The sequence below is a fragment of the Argopecten irradians genome, chromosome 3, assembly GCF_041381155.1.
Source record: "Argopecten irradians isolate NY chromosome 3, Ai_NY, whole genome shotgun sequence".
NCBI lineage: Eukaryota > Metazoa > Mollusca > Bivalvia > Pectinida > Pectinidae > Argopecten > Argopecten irradians.
Window position 1 is genome coordinate 71,178,094 of NC_091136.1, and position 23,330 is coordinate 71,201,423.

Sequence of the window (23,330 nt, forward strand, 5' to 3'; positions counted from 1 at the left end):
GACTTCGTCCTTTACTCCCCACTGACATTGCTTTCCTCCTGTCTGCGTCCTTTACTCCCCACTGACATTGCTTTCCTCTTGTCTGACATCGTCCTTTACTCTCCACTGACATTGCTTTCCTCTTGTCTGACATCGTCCTTTACTCCCCACTGACATTGCTTTCCTCCTGTCTGACATCGTCCTTTACTCCCGCCTATATATCATCGCTCCTGTCCCGACTCTAATGAAATACATGCATTTTTCCCTGTATACTCCCATTGCACTGATCTATCTCATGATTGCACGATCCAAAATAACTTTACAGTGATTCAAAACTAAACGATTTTGTTACGGGGATGGTAGCGTAAACAAACGCTATCACTACTCGGCTATTTCTGTGAATAGACAGCGCGGGTCACACAGCAGTATACATCTACATGCTAAATATAACACGCACATCTACTACATGTTTACTATTGGTTCTGACACGCTGAGTGTATGACACTTCAATTTGTTACGCCTTTCTACACTCAGCCAATCAGAGAACAGCTAAGTTCCGTTGCCGTCTGCACGTCATTCACTTATATGACATATATGGATAAAAGTATGAATCGGCCTAGATTTGGAGGCGGGATTTATCAAGCGTTTCGCATAACTCGAAGAAAACATCATGTTTGAGTGGCTAACGTGACCTACACATTCCAAAGCCGGTGAGGACGTAGTGGTGGCGCGGCTATAAATTAGTGTGTACGGATATGAGATGCCAATATTTGAATAGTTGTGAACCTGGATTGATCGTAGTGACTGGATAACTACACGTGTTTACTCGGCATTATGAGGCCTACTACTCTTAGTTATTATTTCACGGAACTCTGTGTACTTCTGGTGAGTTTTAGTTTTGTTTACTTTTTTAAAAAGGTGTATTAGGCATTATTGCTATCTTTATTTTCAATAACGATATGGCTATGTTTAAGATAAAATGGTAAAAATCACCTATTTTTAAGGTGGTTAGATGGTTAGAGTAAGGATTTTGTGAAATAAGCGTGTATACAGGTTGACATCCCCCACCACAGACTATACCGTCACATCTACCCTATCGTTAACCACACTGACTATACCGTCACATCTACCCTGTCGTTAACCACACTGACTATACCGTCACATCTACCCTGTCGTTAACCACACTGACTATACCATCACATCTACCCTGTCGTTAACCACACTGACTATACCGTCACATCTACCCTGTCGTTAACCACACTGACTATACCGTCACATCTACCCTGTCGTTAACCACACTGACTCTACCGTCACATCTACCCTGTCGTTAACCACACAGACTATACCGTCACATCTACCCTGTCATTAACCACACTGACTATACCGTCACATCTACCCTGTCGTTAACCACACTGACTATACCGTCACGTCTACCCTGTCGTTAACCACACTGACTATACCGTCACATCTACCCTGTCGTTAACCACACTGACTATACCGTCACATCTACCCTGTCGTTAACCACACTGACTATACCGTCACATCTACCCTGTCGTTAACCACACTGACTATACCGTCACATCTACTCTGTCGTTAGCCACACTGACTATACCGTCACATCTACCCTGTCGTTAACCACACTGACTATACCGTCACATCTACCCTGTCGTTAACCACACAGACTATACCGTCACACCTACCCTGTCGTTAACCACACTGACTATACCGTCACATCTACCCTGTCGTTAACCACACTGACTATACCGTCACATCTACCCTGTCGTTTACCACACTGACTATACCGTCACATCTACCCTGTCGTTAACCACACTGACTATACCGTCACATTTACCCTGTCGTTAACCACACTGACTATACCGTCACATCTACCCTGTCGTTAACCACACTGACTATACCGTCACATCTACCCTGTCGTTAACCACACTGACTATACCGTCACATCTACCCTGTCGTTAACCACACTGACTATACCGTCACATCTACCCTGTCGTTAACCACACTGACTATACCGTCACATCTACCCTGTCGTTAACCACACTGACTATACCGTCACATCTACCCTGTCGTTAACCACACTGACTACACCGTCACATCTACCCTGTCATTTACCACACTGACTACACCATCACATCTACCCTGTCGTTAACCACACAGACTATACCGTCACATCTACCCTGTCGTTTACCACACTAACTATACCGTCACATCTACCCTGTCGTTTACCACACTGACTACACCGTCACATCTACCCTGTCGTTAACCACACAGACTATACCGTCACATCTACCCTGTCGTTAAGCACACTGACTATACCGTCACATCTACCCTGTCGTTAATCACACTGACTATACCGTCACATCTACCCTGTCGTTAACCACACTGACTATACCGTCACATCTACCCTGTCGTTAACCACAATGACTATACCATCACATCTACCCTGTCGTTAACCACACTGACTATACCGTCACATCTACCCTGTCGATAACAACACTGACTATACCGTCACATCTACCCTGTCGTTTACCACACTGACTATACCGTCACATCTACCCTGTCGTTAACCACACAGACTATACCGTCACATCTACCCTGTCGTTAACAACACTGACTATACCGTCACATCTACCCTGTCGTTAACCACACTGACTATACCGTCACATCTACCCTGTCGTTAACCACACTGACTATACCATCACATCTACCCTGTCGTTAACCACACTGACTATACCGTCACATCTACCCTGTCGTTAACCACACTGACTATACCGTCACATCTACCCTGTGGTTAACCACACTGACTATACCGTCACATCTACCCTGTGGTTAACCACACTTACTATACCGTCACATCTACCCTGTCGTTAACCACACTGACTATACCATCACATCTACCCTGTCGTTAACCACACTGACTATACCATCACATCTACCCTGTGGTTAACCACACTGACTATACCATCACATCTACCCTGTGGTTAACCACACTGACTATACCATCACATCTACCCTGTGGTTAACCACACTGACTATACCGTCACATCTACCCTGTGGTTAACCACACTGACTATACCGTCACATCTACCCTGTCGTTAACCACACTGACTATACCATCACATCTACCCTGTCGTTAACAACAATGACTATACCGTCACATCTACCCTGTCGTTAATCACACTGACTATACCGTCACATCTACCCTGTCGTTAACCACACAGACTATACCGTCACATCTACCCTGTCGTTTACCACACTGACTATACCGTCACATCTACCCTGTCATTAACCACACTGACTATACCGTCACATCTACCCTGTCATTAACCACACTGACTATACCGTCACATCTACCCTGTCGTTAACCACACTGACTATACCGTCACATCTACCCTGTCGTTAACCACACTGACTACACTGTCACATCTACCCTGTCGTTAACCACACTGACTATACCGTCACATCTACCCTGTCATTAACCACACAGACTATACCGTCACATCTACCCTGTCGTTATCCACACTGACTATACCGTCACATCTACTCTGTCATTTACACTGTTATTTCAAGAGTAGATAACAAATCTATAACAACTGACTGGTAAAGGTATTTTGTTTTATTTTCAACAGAGCATCTTATGTCCTTTGAACATCTGTGCAGTAACACTGAGTCTTCCTGGCCGGGGGATGGTGGTCTGGAAACACTTCATGCTAAAATGTGGCCTTCATTGTACTTATGGTTATGAAACAGACGTCGAGGGAGGACCTATCTGTAAATGCCAAAATCCATGTCGAGTAAGTAGTAAAAACGAGGTATTAAAAGGAAGAGTTGAGATCTGTGGTAAAGTAGGTGCAAGAAATATTGTATGTAGGGATGAGATCTGTGGTAAGGTAGGGGCGAGATCTGTGGTAAAGTAAGGGCAAGATCTGTGGAAAGGAAGGGACTAGATCTGTGGTAAGGTAGGGGCGAGATCTGTGGTAAGGTAGGGGCGAGATCTGTGGTAAGATAGGGGCGAGATCTGTCCTTAGGTAGGAACGAGGGGAGTAGATTTGGGACATTGTAGACAGGAGTAGGTTGGAGACATCATTGATAGGATTAGGATGGGGATATCATTGACAGGAGTAGGTATCATTGGGTACATCATTGATAGGATTAGGGTGGGGAGGGTGGGGTATCATTGACAGGAGTAGGGTGGGGACATCATTGGACAGGAGTAGGGTGGGGACATCATTGATAGGATTAGGATGGGGACATCATTGACAGGAGTAGGATGGGGACATCATTGACAGGAGTAGGGTGGGGACATCATTGACAGGAGTAGGGTGGGGATATCATTGATAGGAGTAGGGTGGGGATATCATTGATAGGAGTAGGGTGGGGATATCATTGATAGGAGTAGGGTGGGGATATCATTGACAGGAGTAGGGTGGGGATATCATTGACAGGAGTAGGGTGGGGACATCATTGATAGGAGTAGGGTGGGGACATCATTGATAGGAGTAGGGTGGGGATATCATTGACAGGAGTAGGGTGGGGACATATCATTGACAGGAGTAGGGTGGGGACATCATTGATAGGAGTAGGGTGGGGACATCATTGAAGGATTATGGGGACATCATTGATAGGAGTGGGTGGGGGATATCATTGACAGGAGTAGGGTGGGGACATCATTGACAGGAGTAGGGTGGGGACATCATTGACAGGATTAGGGTGGGGACATCATTGACAGGAGTAGGGTGGGGACATCATTGATAGGATTAGGATGGGGACATCATTGACAGGAGTAGGGTGGGGACATCATTGACAGGAGTAGGGTGGGGACATCATTGACAGGATTAGGGTGGGGACATCATTGACAGGAGTAGGGTGGGGATATCATTGATAGGATTAGGGTGGGGACATCATTGACAGGAGTAGGATGGGGATATCATTGACAGGAGTAGGGTGGGGATATCATTGACAGGAGTAGGGTGGGGACATCATTGACAGGAGTAGGGTGGGGACATCATTGACAGGAGTAGGATGGGGACATCATTGACAGGATTAGGGTGGGGATATCATTGACAGGAGTAGGGTGGGGATATCATGACAGGAGATGGGAAACATCATTGACAGGAGTAGGGTGGGGGACATCATTGACAGGAGTAGGGTGGGGACATCATTGACAGGATTAGGATGGGGATATCATTGACAGGAGTAGGGATGGGGACATCATTGACAGGAGTAGGGTGGGGGACATCATCATTGACAGGAGTAGGGTGGGGACATCATTGACAGGAGTAGGGTGGGGACATCATTGATAGGATTAGGATGGGGATATCATTGACAGGAGTAGGGTGGGGACATCATTGACAGGAGTAGGGTGGGGACATCATTGACAGGAGTAGGGTGGGGACATCATTGACAGGAGTAGGGTGGGGACATCATTGACAGGAGTAGGGTGGGGACATCATTGACAGGAGTAGGGTGGGGACATCATTGACAGGAGTAGGGTGGGGACATCATTGACAGGAGTAGGATGGGGACATCATTGATAGGATTAGGGTGGGGATATCATTGACAGGAGTAGGGTGGGGATATCATTGACAGGAGTAGGGTGGGGACATCATTGATAGGAGTAGGATGGGGATATCATTGACAGGAGTAGGATGGGGATATCATTGACAGGAGTAGGGTGGGGATATCATTGACAGGAGTAGGGTGGGGACATCATTGACAGGAGTAGGGTGGGGACATCATTGACAGGAGTAGGGTGGGGACATCATTGACAGGAGTAGGGTGGGGACATCATTGATAGGATTAGGGTGGGGACATCATTGACAGGAGTAGGGTGGGGACATCATTGACAGGAGTAGGATGTGGGGACATCATTGATAGGAGTAGGGTGGGGACATCATTGACAGGAGTAGGGTGGGGATATCATTGACAGGAGTAGGTTGGGGACATCATTGATAGGAGTAGGATGGGGACATCATTGACAGGAGTAGGGTGGGGATATCATTGACAGGAGTAGGGTGGGGACATCATTGACAGGAGTAGGGTGGGGACATCATTGACAGGAGTAGGGTGGGGATATCATTGACAGGAGTAGGGTGGGGACATCATTGACAGGAGTAGGGTGGGGACATCATTGATACAGGAGTAGGGTGGGGATATCATTGACAGGAGTAGGGTGGGGATAATCATTGACAGGAGTAGGGTGGGGACATCATTGATAGGATTAGGGATGGGGATATCATTGACAGGAGTAGGATGGGGACATCATTTGACAGGAGTAGGATGGGGACATCATTGACAGGAGTAGGGTGGGGATATCATTGATAGGAGTAGGATGGGGATATCATTGACAGGATTAGGATGGGGACATCATTGACAGGAGTAGGGTGGGGACATCATTGATAGGAGTAGGGTGGGGACATCATTGACAGGATTAGGCTGGGGACATCATTGATAGGAGTAGGGTGGGGACATCATTGACAGGAGTAGGGTGGGGACATCATTGACAGGAGTAGATCATTAGGAGTATGGGGATATCATTGATAGGAGTAGGGTGGGGACATCATTGACAGGAGTAGGATGGGGACATCATTGACAGGAGTAGGGTGGGGACATCATTGACAGGATTAGGGTGGGGATATCATTGACAGGAGTAGGGTGGGGACATCATTGATAGGATTAGGATGGGGATATCATTGACAGGAGTAGGGTGGGGACATCATAGGACAGTAGTAGTAGGGTGGGGACATCATTGATAGGAGTAGGGTGGGGACATCATTGATAGGAGTAGGATGGGGACATCATGATAGGATAGGATGGGGATATCATTGATAGGAGTAGGGTGGGGACATCATTGACGAGGAGTAGGGGGGACATCATTGATAGGAGTAGGATGGGGATATCATTGATAGGAGTAGGATGGGGACATCATTGATAGGATAGGTGGGGACATCATTGACAGGAGTAGGATGGGGACATCATTCATTGAGTAGGGTGGGATATCATTAGGATGGGGACATCATTGACAGGAGTAGGGTGGGGACATCATTGACAGGAGTAGGGGGGAACATCATTGACAGGAGTAGGGTGGAGACATCATTGACAGGAGTAGGGTGGGGACATCATTGATAGGAGTAGGGTGGGGACATCATTGATAGGATTAGGATGGGGACATCATTGACAGGAGTAGGGTGGGGACATCATTGACAGGAGTAGGGTGGGGACATCATTGACAGGAGTAGGGTGGGGACATCATTGATAGGAGTAGGGTGGGGACATCATTGACAGGAGTAGGGTGGGGACATCATTGACAGGAGTAGGGTGGGGACATCATTGACAGGAGTAGGGTGGGGATATCATTGACAGGAGTATCATTAGGAGTAGGGTGGGGACATCATTGACAGGAGTAGGGTGGGGACATCATTGACAGGAGTAGGGTGGGGACATCATTGACAGGATTAGGGTGGGGACATCATTGACAGGAGTAGGGTGGGGACATCATTGACAGGAGTAGGGTGGGGACATCATTGACAGGAGTAGGGTGGGGATATCATTGACAGGAGTAGGGTGGGGACATCATTGACAGGAGTAGGGTGGGGATATCATCATTGACAGGAGTAGCGATGGGGACATCATTGACAGGAGTAGGATGGGACATCATTGATAGGATTAGGATGGGGACATCATTGACAGTGGGAGTAGATGGGGACAGTCATTGATAGGAGTTCAGGGTTGTGGGACATCATTGATAGGAGTAGGATGGGGACATCATTGTACTGGAGTAGGATGGGGATATAATTGACAGGAGTAGGTTGGGGATATCATTGACAGGAGTAGGGTGGGGATATCATTGACAGGAGTTAGGGTGGGGATATCATTGACAGGAGTAGGAGTAGGGTAGGGTGGGGACATCATTGATAGGATTAGGGTGGGGACATCATTGAACAGGAGTAGGGTGGGGACATCATTGATAGGAGTAGGATGGGGACATCATCATTGACAGGAGTAGGGTGGGGACATCATTGACAGGAGTAGGGTGGGGACATCATTGACAGGAGTAGGATGGGGACATCATTGAAAGGAGTAGGGTGGGGACATCATTGACAGGGATTAGGGTGGGGACATATCATTGACAGGAGTTGACAGGATTAGGGTGGGGACATCATTGACAGGAGTAGGGTGGGGACATCATTGACAGGATTAGGGTGGGGATCATGACAGGATTGACATCATTGACAGGAGTAGGGTGGGGGATATCATTGACAGGAGTAGGGTGGGGACATCATTGATAGGAGTAGGGTGGGGACATCATTGACAGGAGTAGGGTGGGGATATCATTGACAGGAGTAGGATGGGGACATCATTGACAGGAGTAGGGTGGGGACATCATTGACAGGAGTAGGGTGGGGACATCAATTGACAGGAGTAGGGTGGGGACATCATTGACAGGATTAGGATAGGTGGGGGATATCAATCATTGACAGGAGTTAGGGTGGGGACATCATTGATAGGATTAGGGTGGGGATATCATTGACAGTAGTAGGATGGGGGACATCATTGATAGGAGTAGGGTTGGGGGATATCATTGACAGGAGTAGGGTGGGGACATCATATTGATAGGAGTAGGGTGGGGATATCATTGACAGGAGTAGGCAGGGGATACATCATTGACAGGAGTGATAGAGTAGGGTGGGGACATCATTGACAGGATTAGGGTGGGGATATCATTGAAAGGAGTATAGGTGGGGGGATATCATTGACAGGAGTAGGGTGGGGACATCATTGACAGGATGTAGGGTGGGGACATCATTGATAGGAGTAGGGTGGGGGATATCATTGACAGGAGTAGGTGGGGATATCATCATTGACAGGAGTATGGGTGGGGATATCATTGACAGGAGTAGGGTGGGGACATCATTGATAGGAGTAGGGTGGGGATATCATTGATAGGAGTAGGGTGGGGATATCATTGACAGGAGTAGGGTGGGGACATCATTGACAGGAGTAGGGTGGGGACATCATTGATAGGATTAGGATGGGGATATCATTGACAGGAGTAGGGTGGGGACATCATTGATAGGAGTAGGGTGGGGACATCATTGATAGGATTAGGATGGGGACATCATTGACAGGAGTAGGGTGGGGATATCATTGACAGGAGTAGGGTGGGGACATCATTGATAGGAGTAGGATGGGGACATCATTGATAGGATTAGGGTGGGGACATCATTGATAGGAGTAGGGTGGGGACATCATTGATAGGATTAGGGTGGGGACATCATTGACAGGAGTAGGGTGGGGATATCATTGACAGGAGTAGGGTGGGGATATCATTGATAGGAGTAGGGTGGGGACATCATTGACAGGAGTAGGGTGGGGATATCATTGACAGGAGTAGGGTGGGGACATCATTGACAGGAGTTAGGGTGGGGACATCATTGACAGGAGTAGGGTGGGGACATCATTGACAGGAGTAGGGTGGGGACATCATTGACAGGAGTAGGGTGGGGACATCATTGATAGGATTAGGATGGGGATATCATTGACAGGAGTAGGCAGGGGATATCATTGACAGGAGTAGGGAGTGGGGATATCATTGACAGGAGTAGGATGGGGATATTCAGGAGTACAGGAGTAGGGACAGGGTGGGGACATCATTTGACAGGAGTAGGCAGGAGACATAATTGACAGAGTAGGAGGAGACATCATTGACAGGAGTAGGGGGAGACATCATTGACAGGAGTAGGCAGGGGAGTTATCATTGACAGGAGTTAGGATGGCAGGAGACATATCATTGACAGGAGTAGGCAGGGACATTAATTGACAGGAGTAGGCAGGGGACATAATTGACAGGAGAGGCAGGAGACATAGTTGACAGGAGTAGTCAGGAGACATAGTTACAGGAGTAGGCAGGAGACATCATTGACAGGAGTAGGCAGGGGGACAATCATTGACAGGAGTAGGGTGGAGACATCATTGACAGGAGTAGGATGGGGACATCATTGACAGAGAGTAGGGTGGGGACATACATTGATTACGATGGAGTAGGGTGGGGATATCATTGACAGGAGTAGGGTAGGGGGACATCATTGACAGGAGTAGGGTGGGGTGATATCATTGATAGGAGTATCGGTGACAATAGGATGGGGACATCATTGACAGGAGTAGGGGTGGGACATCATTGACAGGAGTAGGGGTGGGGACATCATTGACAGGAGTAGGTGGGGACATCATTGATAGGAGTATGACAGGCAGGGGATATCATTGACAGGGAGTAGGCAGTGGGGACATCATTGACAGGAGTAGGTATGGGGGACATATCATTGATAGGAGTAGGGTGGGGAGAACATCATTGACAGGAGTAGGCAGGGGACATCATTGACAGGAGAGTAGTAGGGTGGGGTATCATTGACAGGAGAGACATCAGTAGGGTAGGATGGGGACATCATTGACAGGAGTAGGGTGGGGATATCAGGTTGACAGGAGTAGTAGGGTGGGGGACATCATTGACAGGGAGTAGGGCAGGGGACATCATTGACAGGAGTAGGATTAGGACATGGGGACATAGTCATTGGACATCATTGTACGGGGTAGGGGAGACATCATTGACAGGAGTTAGGCAGGAGACATCAATTAGGAGTAGGAGGGGATATCATTTGACAGGAGTAGGCAGGGGACATCATTGACAGGAGTAGGGCAGGGGACATAGTATTGACAGGAGTAGGGTGGGGACAGTTCATTGAGTAGGAGTAGGGTGGGGACATCATTGACAGGAGTAGGGTGGGGACATATTGACAGGAGTAGGATGGGGACATCATTGACAGGAGTAGTGGGGGACAACATTGACAGGAGTAGTCAGGAGACATCATTGACAGGAGTAGGGTAGGATGGGAGACATTCATTGACAGGAGTAGGCTGGGGACATCATTGACAGGAGTAGGCAGGGGACATTATTGATGCAGGGAGTAGGCAGGGGACATCATTGACAGGAGTAGGCAGGAGACATAATTGACAGGAGTAGGCAGGAGACATAATTGACAGGAGTAGGCAGGAGACATAATTGACAGGAGTAGGCAGGAGACATAATTGACAGGAGTAGGGCAGGGGACATAGTTGACAGGGAGTAGGCATGGGACATAGTTGACGATAGGCAGGAGACAGGTGGGAGTAGGCAGGGGACATCATTGACAGGAGTAGGCAGGGGACATTATTGACAGGAGTAGGGCAGGGGACATCATTGACAGGAGTAGGCAGGGGACATAGTTGACAGGAGTAGGCATGGGGACATCATTGACAGGATGTACAGGAGACATATGTTGACAGGAGTAGGCAGGAGACATATGATGACAGGAGTAGGCAGTGGGAGACATATCATTGACAGGAGTAGGGTGGGAGACATCATTGACAGGAGTAGGCAGGGGACATATCATTGACAGGGAGTAGGTGATGGGGACGACATTATTGACAGGAGTAGGCAGGGGACATAGGTGACAGGAGTAGCGCAGGGGACATCATTGACAGGAGTAGGCAGGGGACATCATTGACAGGAGTAGGCAGGAGACATCAGTTGATAGGAGTAGGCAGGGGACATCATTGATAGGAGTAGGCAGGGGGACATAGTGACAGGAGTAGGCAGGGGACATCATTGACAGGTAGTAGGCAGGAGGGGACATAATTGACAGGAGTAGGCAGGAGACATAGTTGACAGGAGTAGGCAGGAGACATAATTGACAGGAGTAGGCAGGAGACATAATTGACAGGAGTAGGCAGGAGACATAATTGACAGGAGTAGGCAGGAGACATTATTGACAGGAGTAGGCAGGAGACATTATTGACGGGAGTAGGCAGAAGTAGGGCAGGGGACATAGTTGACAGGAGTAGGCAGGAGACATCAGTTGACCAGGGAGTAGGCAGGGGACATCGTTGACAGGAGTAGGCAGGAGACCTTAATTGACAGGGAGTAGGCAGGGAGACATAATTGACAGGGTAGGCAGGAGTCAGGCCGGAGTATCATAATTGACGGGAGTAGGCAGGGGATCATAGTTGACAGAGTAGGCAGGAGACATTCGTTGAGGGAGTAGGAGGAGACATATGGGACAGGAGTAGGCCGGGGACATATTGACAGGAGTAGGCAGGAGACATCTAATATTGACAGGAGTAGGCAGGAGACATTATTGACAGGAGTAGGCAGGAGACATAATTGACAGGAGTAGGCAGGAGACATTATTGACAGGAGTAGGCAGGAGACATAATTGACAGGAGTAGGCAGGAGACATAGTTGACAGGAGTAGGTCAGGAGACATAATTGACAGGAGTAGTGGGGAGGAGACATATAGTTGACAGGAGTAGGCAGGAGACATAATTGACGGGAGTAGGCAGGGGACATCATTGACAGGAGTAGGCAGGAGACATAGTTGACGGGAGTAGGCAGGGGACATAGTTGACAGGAGTAGGCAGGAGACATCGTTGACAGGAGTAGGCAGGAGACATAATTGACGGGAGTAGGCAGGGGACATAGTTGACAGGAGTAGGCAGGAGACATCGTTGACAGGAGTAGGCAGGGGACATAGTTGACGGGAGTAGGCAGGGGACATAGTTGACAGGAGTAGGCAGGAGACATCGTTGACAGGAGTAGGCAGGAGACATAATTGACAGGAGTAGGCAGGAGACATTATTGACGGGAGTAGGGCAGGAGACATAATTGACAGGAGTAGGCAGGGGACATAGTTGACAGGAGTAGTCAGGGGACCATAATTGACAGGAGTAGTCAGGGACATAGTTGATTGACAGGAGTAGTCAGGAGACATTATTGACAGGAGTAGGCAGGGGACATATTGACAGGAGTAGGCAGGAGACATAATTGACAGGAGTAGGCAGGAGACATAGTTGACAGGAGTAGGCAGGAGACATTGACAGGAGTGATAATTGACAGGAGTAGGCAGGAGACATAGTTGACAGGAGTAGGCAGGAGACATTATTGACAGGAGTAGGCAGGAGACATAGTTGACAGGAGTAGGCAGGAGACATTATTGACAGGAGTAGGCAGGAGACATATTGACAGGAGTAGGCAGGAGACATTAGTTGACAGGAGTAGGCAGGAGACATAATTGACAGGAGTAGGCAGGAGACATAGTTGACAGGACAGGAGACATAATTGACAGGAGTAGGCAGGAGACATAGTTGACAGGAGTAGGCAGGGGACATAGTTGACAGGAGTAGGCAGGAGACATTATTGACAGGAGTAGGCAGGAGACATAGTTGACAGGAGTAGGCAGGAGACATAGTTGACAGGAGTAGGCAGGAGACATAATTGACAGGAGTAGGCAGGAGACATAGTTGACAGGAGTAGGCAGGAGACATATTGACAGGAGTAGGCAGGAGACATTATTGACAGGAGTAGGCAGGAGACATTATTGACAGGAGTAGGCAGGAGACATATTGACAGGAGTAGGCAGGAGACATTATTGACAGGAGTAGGCAGGAGACATAGTTGACAGGAGTAGGCAGGAGACATAATTGACAGGAGTAGGCAGGAGACATAGTTGACAGGAGTAGGCAGGGGACATAGTTGACAGGAGTAGGCAGGGGACATAGTTGACAGGAGTAGGCAGGGGACATAGTTGACAGGAGTAGGCAGGAGACATATTGACAGGAGTAGGCAGGAGACATATTGACAGGAGTAGGCAGGAGACATTTTGACAGGAGTAGGCAGGAGACATATTGACAGGAGTAGGCAGGAGACATATTGACAGGAGTAGGCAGGAGACATATTGACAGGAGTAGGCAGGAGACATTATTGACAGGAGTAGGCAGGAGACATTATTGACAGGAGTAGGCAGGAGACATTATTGACAGGAGTAGGCAGGAGACATATTGACAGGAGTAGGCAGGAGACATAATTGACAGGAGTAGGCAGGAGACATTATTGACAGGAGTAGGCAGGAGACATTATTGACAGGAGTAGGCAGGAGACATTATTGACAGGAGTAGGCAGGAGACATATTGACAGGAGTAGGCAGGAGACATATTGACAGGAGTTGACATAATTGACAGGAGTAGGCAGGAGACATATTGACAGGAGTAGGCAGGAGACATTATTGACAGGAGTAGGCAGGAGACATATTGACAGGAGTAGGCAGGAGACATTATTGACAGGAGTAGGCAGGAGACATTATTGACAGGAGTAGGCAGGAGACATTATTGACAGGAGTAGGCAGGAGACATAGTTGACAGGAGTAGGCAGGAGACATAGTTGACAGGAGTAGGCAGGAGACATATTGACAGGAGTAGGCAGGAGACATAATTGACAGGAGTAGGCAGGAGACATATTGACAGGAGTAGTCAGGAGACATAGTTGACAGGAGTAGGCAGGAGACATAGTTGACAGGAGTAGGCAGGAGACATTATTGACAGGAGTAGGCAGGAGACATTATTGACAGGAGTAGGCAGGAGACATATTGACAGGAGTAGGCAGGAGACATTATTGACAGGAGTAGGCAGGAGACATATTGACAGGAGTAGGCAGGAGACATTATTGACAGGAGTAGGCAGGAGACATATTGACAGGAGTAGGCAGGAGACATAATTGACAGGAGTAGGCAGGAGACATTATTGACAGGAGTAGGCAGGAGACATTATTGACAGGAGTAGGCAGGAGACATTATTGACAGGAGTAGGAGACATATTGACAGGAGTAGGCAGGAGACATAATTGACAGGAGTAGGCAGGAGACATAGTTGACAGGAGTAGTCAGGAGACATAATTGACAGGAGTAGGCAGGAGACATAATTGACAGGAGTAGGCAGGAGACATTATTGACAGGAGTAGGCAGGAGACATTATTGACAGGAGTAGGCAGGAGACATAGTTGACAGGAGTAGTCAGGAGACATAGTTGACAGGAGTAGGCAGGAGACATAGTTGACAGGAGTAGGCAGGAGACATAATTGACAGGAGTAGGCAGGAGACATAGTTGACAGGAGTAGGCAGGAGACATAGTTGACAGGAGTAGTCAGGAGACATAATTGACAGTAGAGTAGACATATTGACAGGAGTAGGCGGGACATAGTTGACAGGAGTAGGCAGGAGACATAGTTGACAGGAGTAGGCAGGAGACATTATTGACAGGAGTAGGCAGGAGACATTATTGACAGGAGTAGGCAGGAGACATAATTGACAGGAGTAGGCAGGAGACATTATTGACAGGAGTAGGCAGGAGACATAGTTGACAGGAGTAGTCAGGAGACATAGTTGACAGGAGTAGGCAGGAGACATTATTGACAGAAGTAGGCAGGAGACATCATTGACAGGAGTAGGCAGGAGACATAGTTGACAGGAGTAGGCAGGAGACATTATTGACAGGAGTAGGCAGGAGACATTATTGACAGGAGTAGTCAGGAGACATAGTTGACGGGAGTAGGCAGGAGACATAATTGACAGGAGTAGGCAGGAGACATAATTGACAGGAGTAGGCAGGAGACATAGTTGACAGGAGTAGGCAGGAGACATAATTGACAGGAGTAGGCAGGAGACATAATTGACAGGAGTAGGCAGGAGACATAGTTGACAGGAGTAGGCAGGAGACATAGTTGACAGGAGTAGTCAGGAGACATAGTTGACAGGAGTAGGCAGGAGACATAATTGACAGGAGTAGGCAGGAGACATAGTTGACAGGAGTAGTCAGGAGACATAGTTGACAGGAGTAGGCAGGAGACATAATTGACAGAGTAGCAGGAGACATAATTGACAGGAGTAGGCAGGAGACATTATTGACAGAAGTAGGCAGGAGACATCGTTTACAGGAGTAGGCAGGAGACATAGTTGACAGGAGTAGGCAGGAGACATAGTTGACAGGAGTAGGCAGGAGACATAGTTGACGGAGTAGGCAGGAGACATTATTGACAGAAGTAGGCAGGAGACATAATTGACAGGAGTAGGCAGGAGACATAATTGACAGGAGTAGTCAGGAGACATATTGACAGGAGGCAGGAGACTATTGACAGGAGTAGCAGGAGACATAGTTGACAGGAGTAGGCAGGAGACATAGTTGACAGGAGTAGGCAGGAGACATAGTTGACAGAAGTAGGCAGGAGACAGGGTGGAGACATAGTTGACAGGAGTAGGCAGGAGACATAATTGACAGGAGTAGGCAGGAGACATAATTGACAGGAGTAGGCAGGAGACATAGTTGACAGGAGTAGGCAGGAGACATAATTGACAGGAGTAGTCAGGAGACATAGTTGACAGGAGTAGGCAGGAGACATAATTGACAGGAGTAGGCAGGAGACATAGTTGACAGGAGTGACAGGAGTAGGCAGGAGACATAGTTGACAGGAGTAGTCAGGAGACATAGTTGACAGGAGTAGTCAGGAGACATAATTGACAGGAGTAGGCAGGAGACATAGTTGACAGGAGTAGGCAGGAGACATAATTGACAGGAGTAGGCAGGAGACATAGTTGACAGGAGTAGTCAGGAGACATAATTGACAGGAGTAGGCAGGAGACATAATTGACAGGAGTAGGCAGGAGACATTATTGACAGGAGTAGGCAGGAGACATTATTGACGGGAGTAGGCAGGAGACATAGTTGACAGGAGTAGGCAGGAGACATAATTGACGGGAGTAGGCAGGAGACATTATTGACAGGAGTAGGCAGGAGACATAATTGACGGGAGTAGGCAGGAGACATAATTGACAGGAGTAGGCAGGAGACATAGTTGACAGGAGTAGGCAGGAGACATTATTGACGGGAGTAGGCAGGAGACATAATTGACAGGAGTAGGCAGGAGACATAGTTGACAGGAGTAGGCAGGAGACATAGTTGACAGGAGTAGTCAGGAGACATAATTGACAGGAGTAGGCAGGAGACATAGATTGACAGGAGTAGGCAGGAGACATAATTGACGGAGTAGGCAGGAGACATAGTTGACAGGAGTAGGCAGGAGACATAGTTGACAGGAGTAGGCAGGAGACATATTGACGGGAGTAGGCAGGAGACATAGTTGACAGGAGTAGGCAGGAGACATAGTTGATTGACAGGAGTAGGCAGGAGACATAGTTGACAGGAGTAGGCAGGAGACATATTGACGGAGTAGGCAGGAGACATAATTGACGGGTAGAGGAGACATATTGACAGGCAGGAGACATCATTGACAGGAGTAGGCAGGAGACATAGTTGACGGGAGTAGGCAGGGAGACATCATTGACAGGAGTAGGCAGGAGACATAGTTGACAGGAGTAGGCAGGAGACATCATTGACAGGAGTAGTCAGGAGACATAATTGACAGGAGTAGGCAGGAGACATCATTGACAGGAGTAGGCAGGAGACATAGTTGACAGGAGTAGGCAGGAGACATATTGACAGAGTAGGCAGGAGACATATTGACAGGAGAGAGGCAGAGTAGCAGAGACATTATTGACAGGAGTAGTCAGGAGACATAATTGACAGGAGTAGTCAGGAGACATAGTTGACGGGAGTAGGCAGGAGACATATTGACGGGAGTAGGCAGGAGACATTATTGACGGGAGTAGGCAGGAGACATAATTGACAGGAGTAGTCAGGAGACATAGTTGACAGGAGTAGTCAGGAGACATAGTTGACGGGAGTAGGCGGGAGACATAGTTGACAGGAGTAGTCAGGAGACATAATTGACGGGAGTAGGCAGGAGACATAGTTGACAGGAGTAGGCAGGAGACATAGTTGACAGGAGTAGGCAGGAGACATTATTGACGGGAGTAGGCAGGAGACATAGTTGACAGGAGTAGGCAGGAGACATAGTTGACAGGAGTAGGCAGGAGACATAGTTGACAGGAGTAGGCAGGAGACATCGTTGACAGGAGTAGGTTGGAGACATCGTTGACAGGAGTAGGTTGAAGACTTCTTTGACAGGAGTGGGTTGGGGATATCGTTGACAGGAGTAGGTTGAGGGCATCTTTGACAGGAGTAGGCAGGAGACATTATGGACAGGAGTTGGTTTTGGATATCGCTGACAGGAGCAGGTTGAGAACATCGTTGACAGGAGTAGGCAGGGGACATCGTTGACAGGTGTGGGTTGGGGATATCGTTGGCAGGAGTAGATTGAATACATCATTTGCAGGATTAGGCTGAAAAGACATTAATAAATGGTGTAGACTTGATTCCGTACTCTGTGTTCTTAACCATTGCAGGGATCTATTTTAAGGATTTGTGTGGGAGTGACTAATACATTGATAAAGCGATCTCTGAAATAACAATGGTAGCTTGTCAATGTTACCACATCAAGTTTATCAACGGGCCTTTCCGTTCCTGTTATCATCGACAAGGCCCAATGGTTGTTTGAATGAGTGAAGATATTTGATGTGAAACAGAAACAATGTTGGAAAGCGTGTGCACTATAGCATCAGCAAAATGTTGGCGTGGCCTTTCTCAAAAGTCCCAAGGCCGCGCGTGCACAGAAGCGCTGATGTTATGGCGTTGTTTACAATAGTGATAAAGCTCAGAAAAGATAGGAGAAACATTTAATGAACAGAATTTAGCAATGCATTAGTCACCCAGAAGAAAGTATTCTAAAACAAGCCTGTTCCCACTCAGACCAGGCTTGCTGCAGTAGTATTGCGTTATTTCGAGGGTTTATCACGACTATGTTTATTTAAAGCTTTTTACGGCAGACGTTGATATTGAAGCCATGTGTGTGCACTATTTAAAAATATAACCGGGGAGTGTACTTAATTTGAATGAAACTTTCAGCTGATGTCGTTTAGGTTAAATGTAACTTTTTTAGCTGCTATCGGTTAGGAAAAAAAAAACACATACAGAGCGTCTAACCTCTCATATTACATACGTCTAACCTCTCTAACCATTACATACGTCTAACCTCTCATATTACATACGTCTAACCTCTCTAACCATTACATACGTCTAACCTCTCTAACCATTACATACGTCTAACCTCTCTAACCATTACATACGTCTAACCTCTCTAACCATTACATACGTCTAACCTCTCTAAACTCTCTAACCATTACATACGTCTAACCTCTCTAACCATTACATACGTCTAACCTCTCTAACCATTACATACGTCTAACCTCTCTAACCATTACATACGTCTAACCTCTCTAACCATTACATACGTCTAACCTCTCTAACCATTACATACGTCTAACCATTACATACGTCTAACCTCTCTAACCATTACATACGTCTAACCTCTCTAACCATTACATACGTCTAACCTCTCTAACCATTACATACGTCTAACCTCTCTAACCATTACATACGTCTAACCTCTCTAACCATTACATACGTCTAACCTCTCTAACCATTACATACTCTAACCTCTCTAACCATTACATACGTCTAACCTCTCTAACCATTACATACGTCTAACCTCTCTAACCATTACATACGTCTAACCTCTCTAACCATTACATACGTCTAACCTCTCTAAACTCTCTAACCATTACATACGTCTAACCTCTCTAACCATTACATACGTCTAACCTCTCTAACCATTACATACGTCTAACCTCTCTAACCATTACATACGTCTAACCTCTCTAACCATTACATACGTCTAACCTCTCTAACCATTACATACGTCTAACCTCTCTAACCATTACATACGTCTAACCTCTCTAACCATTACATACGTCTAACCTCTCTAACCATTACATACGTCTAACCTCTCTAACCATTACATACGTCTAACCTCTCTAACCATTACATAGTCTAACCTCTCTAACCATTACATACGTCTAACCTCTCTAACCTTACATACGTCTACCTCTCTAACCATTACATACGTCTAACCTCTCTAACCATTACATACGTCTAACCTCTCTAAACTCTCTAACCATTACATACGTCTAACCTCTCTAACCATTACATACGTCTAACCTCTCTAACCATTACATACGTCTAACCTCTCATATTACATACGTCTAACCTCTTTAACCATTACATACGTCTAACCTCTCTAACCATTACATACGTCTAACCTCTCTAACCATTACATACGTCTAACCTCTTTAACCATTACATACGTCTAACCTCTCTAACCATTACATACGTCTAACCTCTCTAACCATTACATACGTCTAACCTCTCTAACCATTACATACGTCTAACCTCTCTAACCATTACATACGTCTAACCTCTCTAACCATTACATACGTCTAACCTCTCTAACCATTACATACGTCTAACCTCTCTAACCATTACATACGTCTAACCTCTCTAACCATTACATACGTCTAACCTCTCTAACCATTACATACGTCTAACCTCTCTAACCATTACATACGTCTAACCTCTCTAACCATTACATACGTCTAACCTCTCTAACCATTACATACGTCTAACCTCTCTAACCATTACATACGTCTAACCTCTCTAACCATTACATACGTCTAACCTCTCTAACCATTACATACGTCTAACCTCTCTAACCATTACATACGTCTAACCTCTCTAACCATTACATACGTCTAACCTCTCTAACCATTACATACGTCTAACCTCTCTAACCATTACATACGTCTAACCTCTCTAACCATTACATACGTCTAACCTCTCTAACCATTACATACGTCTAACCTCTCTAACCATTACATACGTCTAACCTCTCTAACCATTACATACGTCTAACCTCTCTAACCATTACATACGTCTAACCTCTCTAACCATTACATACGTCTAACCTCTCTAACCATTACATACGTCTAACCTCTTTAACCATTACATACGTCTAACCTCTCTAACCATTACATACGTCTAACCTCTTTAACCATTACATACGTCTAACCTCTCTAACCATTACATATTTCCTTGTGTGTGCACCTGTTGCAGTACACCTGTTTGGACACAGTGTCCTTACTCGGATAATTAAAATAGATATGCATGGACCTTGCTAAGGGTCGGATCCTATCGACTGGTATTCAGCACCCCATCTCTTGTTTCACATTGTAGTTTTATAGTGGTATAATAGTTACCTGTATCTGCCGTGTAATGGTCGATCTGGTTAGCTTCTGTCACGAGGGCCCAGGTGCGCTCAACAACAGACACTTATTTACTTATAACCAAACGTTTACGACTGTTTTATCTGGCGATGGACAGAGCGCTCATTCAATACACACTGAATGATGCTTCTTGATAAAATGAGAAAGTGATTATCCACTTACGCATAATTGTGTACCATTTTACTGTAATAATCGTCCCGCTATCAGTGATAGTTTATGTACTGGTTACAGTTTGTACGTTTTCTATAAACTTTAACACATATGTCTACATAGTCCCCGTGACAAACGATAATTCAACACTCTGGCACCTTTCCTATTGATATAGCTGTATTTATATAGAATCTATGAACCATCAGATTCCATCTCTGGGTTGATATTGATTGTCAGCTGGCCACTAGTGTACTGGTATGACCCCTGTTCTATGCCTTGTTCCTGCTTACGACCGTCTACCTATCTACCTTGCAATGGGAGATTACGGAAAGCTGGAATGTCAAAGAGCTATGTTACATGTATCTCCGTAACACGTGTATAAAATGTCCGCCACATTAACGTACATAGACGTCCATGTTATACATCCCAAGTATTACAAATGTCTGGTGGTTTCCTTTGGTACGGTTTCTGATATCAACCCCGAAGTATTACAAATGTTCGATGCTTTTTGTTGTTAATTTCGAGTTGTTACGAAAGTTTGATAACCTAAAGACGTTAAATTACACGTGTGTATCCCCTGATGTTACTCTCAATGTCTTATGAAAGAGTGAATTCTTTCTCACAACCTAAATGCTGTACGAAGATTTGTCTCCTTTAGTTCACGTCACGTTTATGACCTTGACAGATAGATCCCAGGGCTAAAGTACAATGCGCCAACCTCGGAGTCGTTCTACCTCGGAGTGCAATCAGTTTCCAGTCACAAACCAATTCCCAACTGTCACAAAGTTGTGTTGTTGTTAGTCCAATGACGGGAGGTATTGGCTGTCTAACAGGACTAGACAAACATGCTTTACACAAATTAATCAGCGTAGTTCTGCCTTTTACCAACATGCCAAAATGAAATTGAATCTGTATTTGACAAGTGTCGGCAATTCACGTACTGCTGTCTATTTCAGAATGTCTTCTGCTTTGAAGGAACTGTCTGTGTCATCAAGAAAGCCAAGAACTGTATCGGCGGATTTTGTAATCACGAAGCGCTATGTGAAGGTTAGTATTGTCGTAAATTTTGACCTTTTAACCCTTAAACCTCCATAGTAACATGTTAAAAATCAATTTACATGGCAAAAATGTCCGATATGTGTAAGATACCCAAGTTTGCAGAAAATGATGATGCTGAAAGTCTATCCGTATTAAAGCCGTTTAATCTTATGTTGAAGTATAACATTCTCAGGTGGGCGGTCGTATTTAGTAGATGTAATCGAAATCAATTGTGTTTTCTATTATTGATGCAATTTATTCATTGTTCTAAAAATAATATTTTTGAGCAGACGAGAGATCTACCACAAGAGATGTTTCTAATTCCATGGGGCTCAATAGGGGTTCCGGAGCCCTTACAAATAATGAAGTCTTCGATGTCGATGCTCTTCAGCAAGACTCTGGTACCACCATTGTTGGCACCACTCCTGATGACGTCATAGATGTATGCGTAGATCAGCCGCCACCGGAAGCATGGAAGTGTGACCGGAAGGAGAAGAGGTACTATTTCAACAGTAACAAAGGCATGTGTCTCAGGTTCCGTGGATGTCAAACTGCGGGAAACAACTTCCGACGCCGGAAAGATTGCAAAAGGACTTGCATATCGTCAAAGTCAAGCAAAGGTAAAATATATCCGATAGTGATTATCCCAAATCTTAGCAAAAATAGCTATATGAAAATAATAACATTGAAATGAATAAGTGGAAAGTAAAATGTTATTCATGTATATGTAGCGGGATTGGACTGGGTCGATCATCGGTGACCAGGTAGCTTAGTCGGTAGAGCACTCGGCTAGTGTTCGGAGGGTCCCGGGTTCGAATCCCGGTCTAGCCGCTACATTTTCTCCTTTCCTGTTACATATATACCAGACCCGAGCTGTGATTTCATTGTCGTGATGTGTGAAACCTGTCAATAAAACCAGTTGTATACATAGCATATTTGCTATGTCATCGCCCTAATATGAGATCGAGACAACTCGGGCTTCTATAGACTCTATACTCCCAGAACACTGTTGGCCATAGCAGCACGCGTGTCCGCCAGGGTTAATGACACGCGGCCAGTCATGTCCACAATAATTACTGTTTAGTGGCCGCCAGGCTATGATTACTGTTTATTATCAATGTCAGTTTATATTTGTCTGTCTTGTCAAATTGAA

The 23,330-nt window shown here is 46.2% G+C and overlaps 1 protein-coding gene across 1 annotated transcript in view; it reads left to right on the top strand.

Annotated features, from left to right (window-relative positions):
- Window positions 1-599: 599 nt before the first annotated feature.
- LOC138319453 (uncharacterized) overlaps window positions 600-23,330 on the top strand; it is a 32,391-nt gene continuing 9,660 nt past the window's right edge. The window contains exons 1-4 of the mRNA XM_069262609.1: window positions 600-864; window positions 3,627-3,791; window positions 22,096-22,186; window positions 22,468-22,797. Coding sequence (XP_069118710.1) covers window positions 814-864; window positions 3,627-3,791; window positions 22,096-22,186; window positions 22,468-22,797 — 637 coding nt within the window. The 5' untranslated portion in view covers window positions 600-813. The remainder of the gene's footprint in view (window positions 865-3,626; window positions 3,792-22,095; window positions 22,187-22,467; window positions 22,798-23,330) is intronic.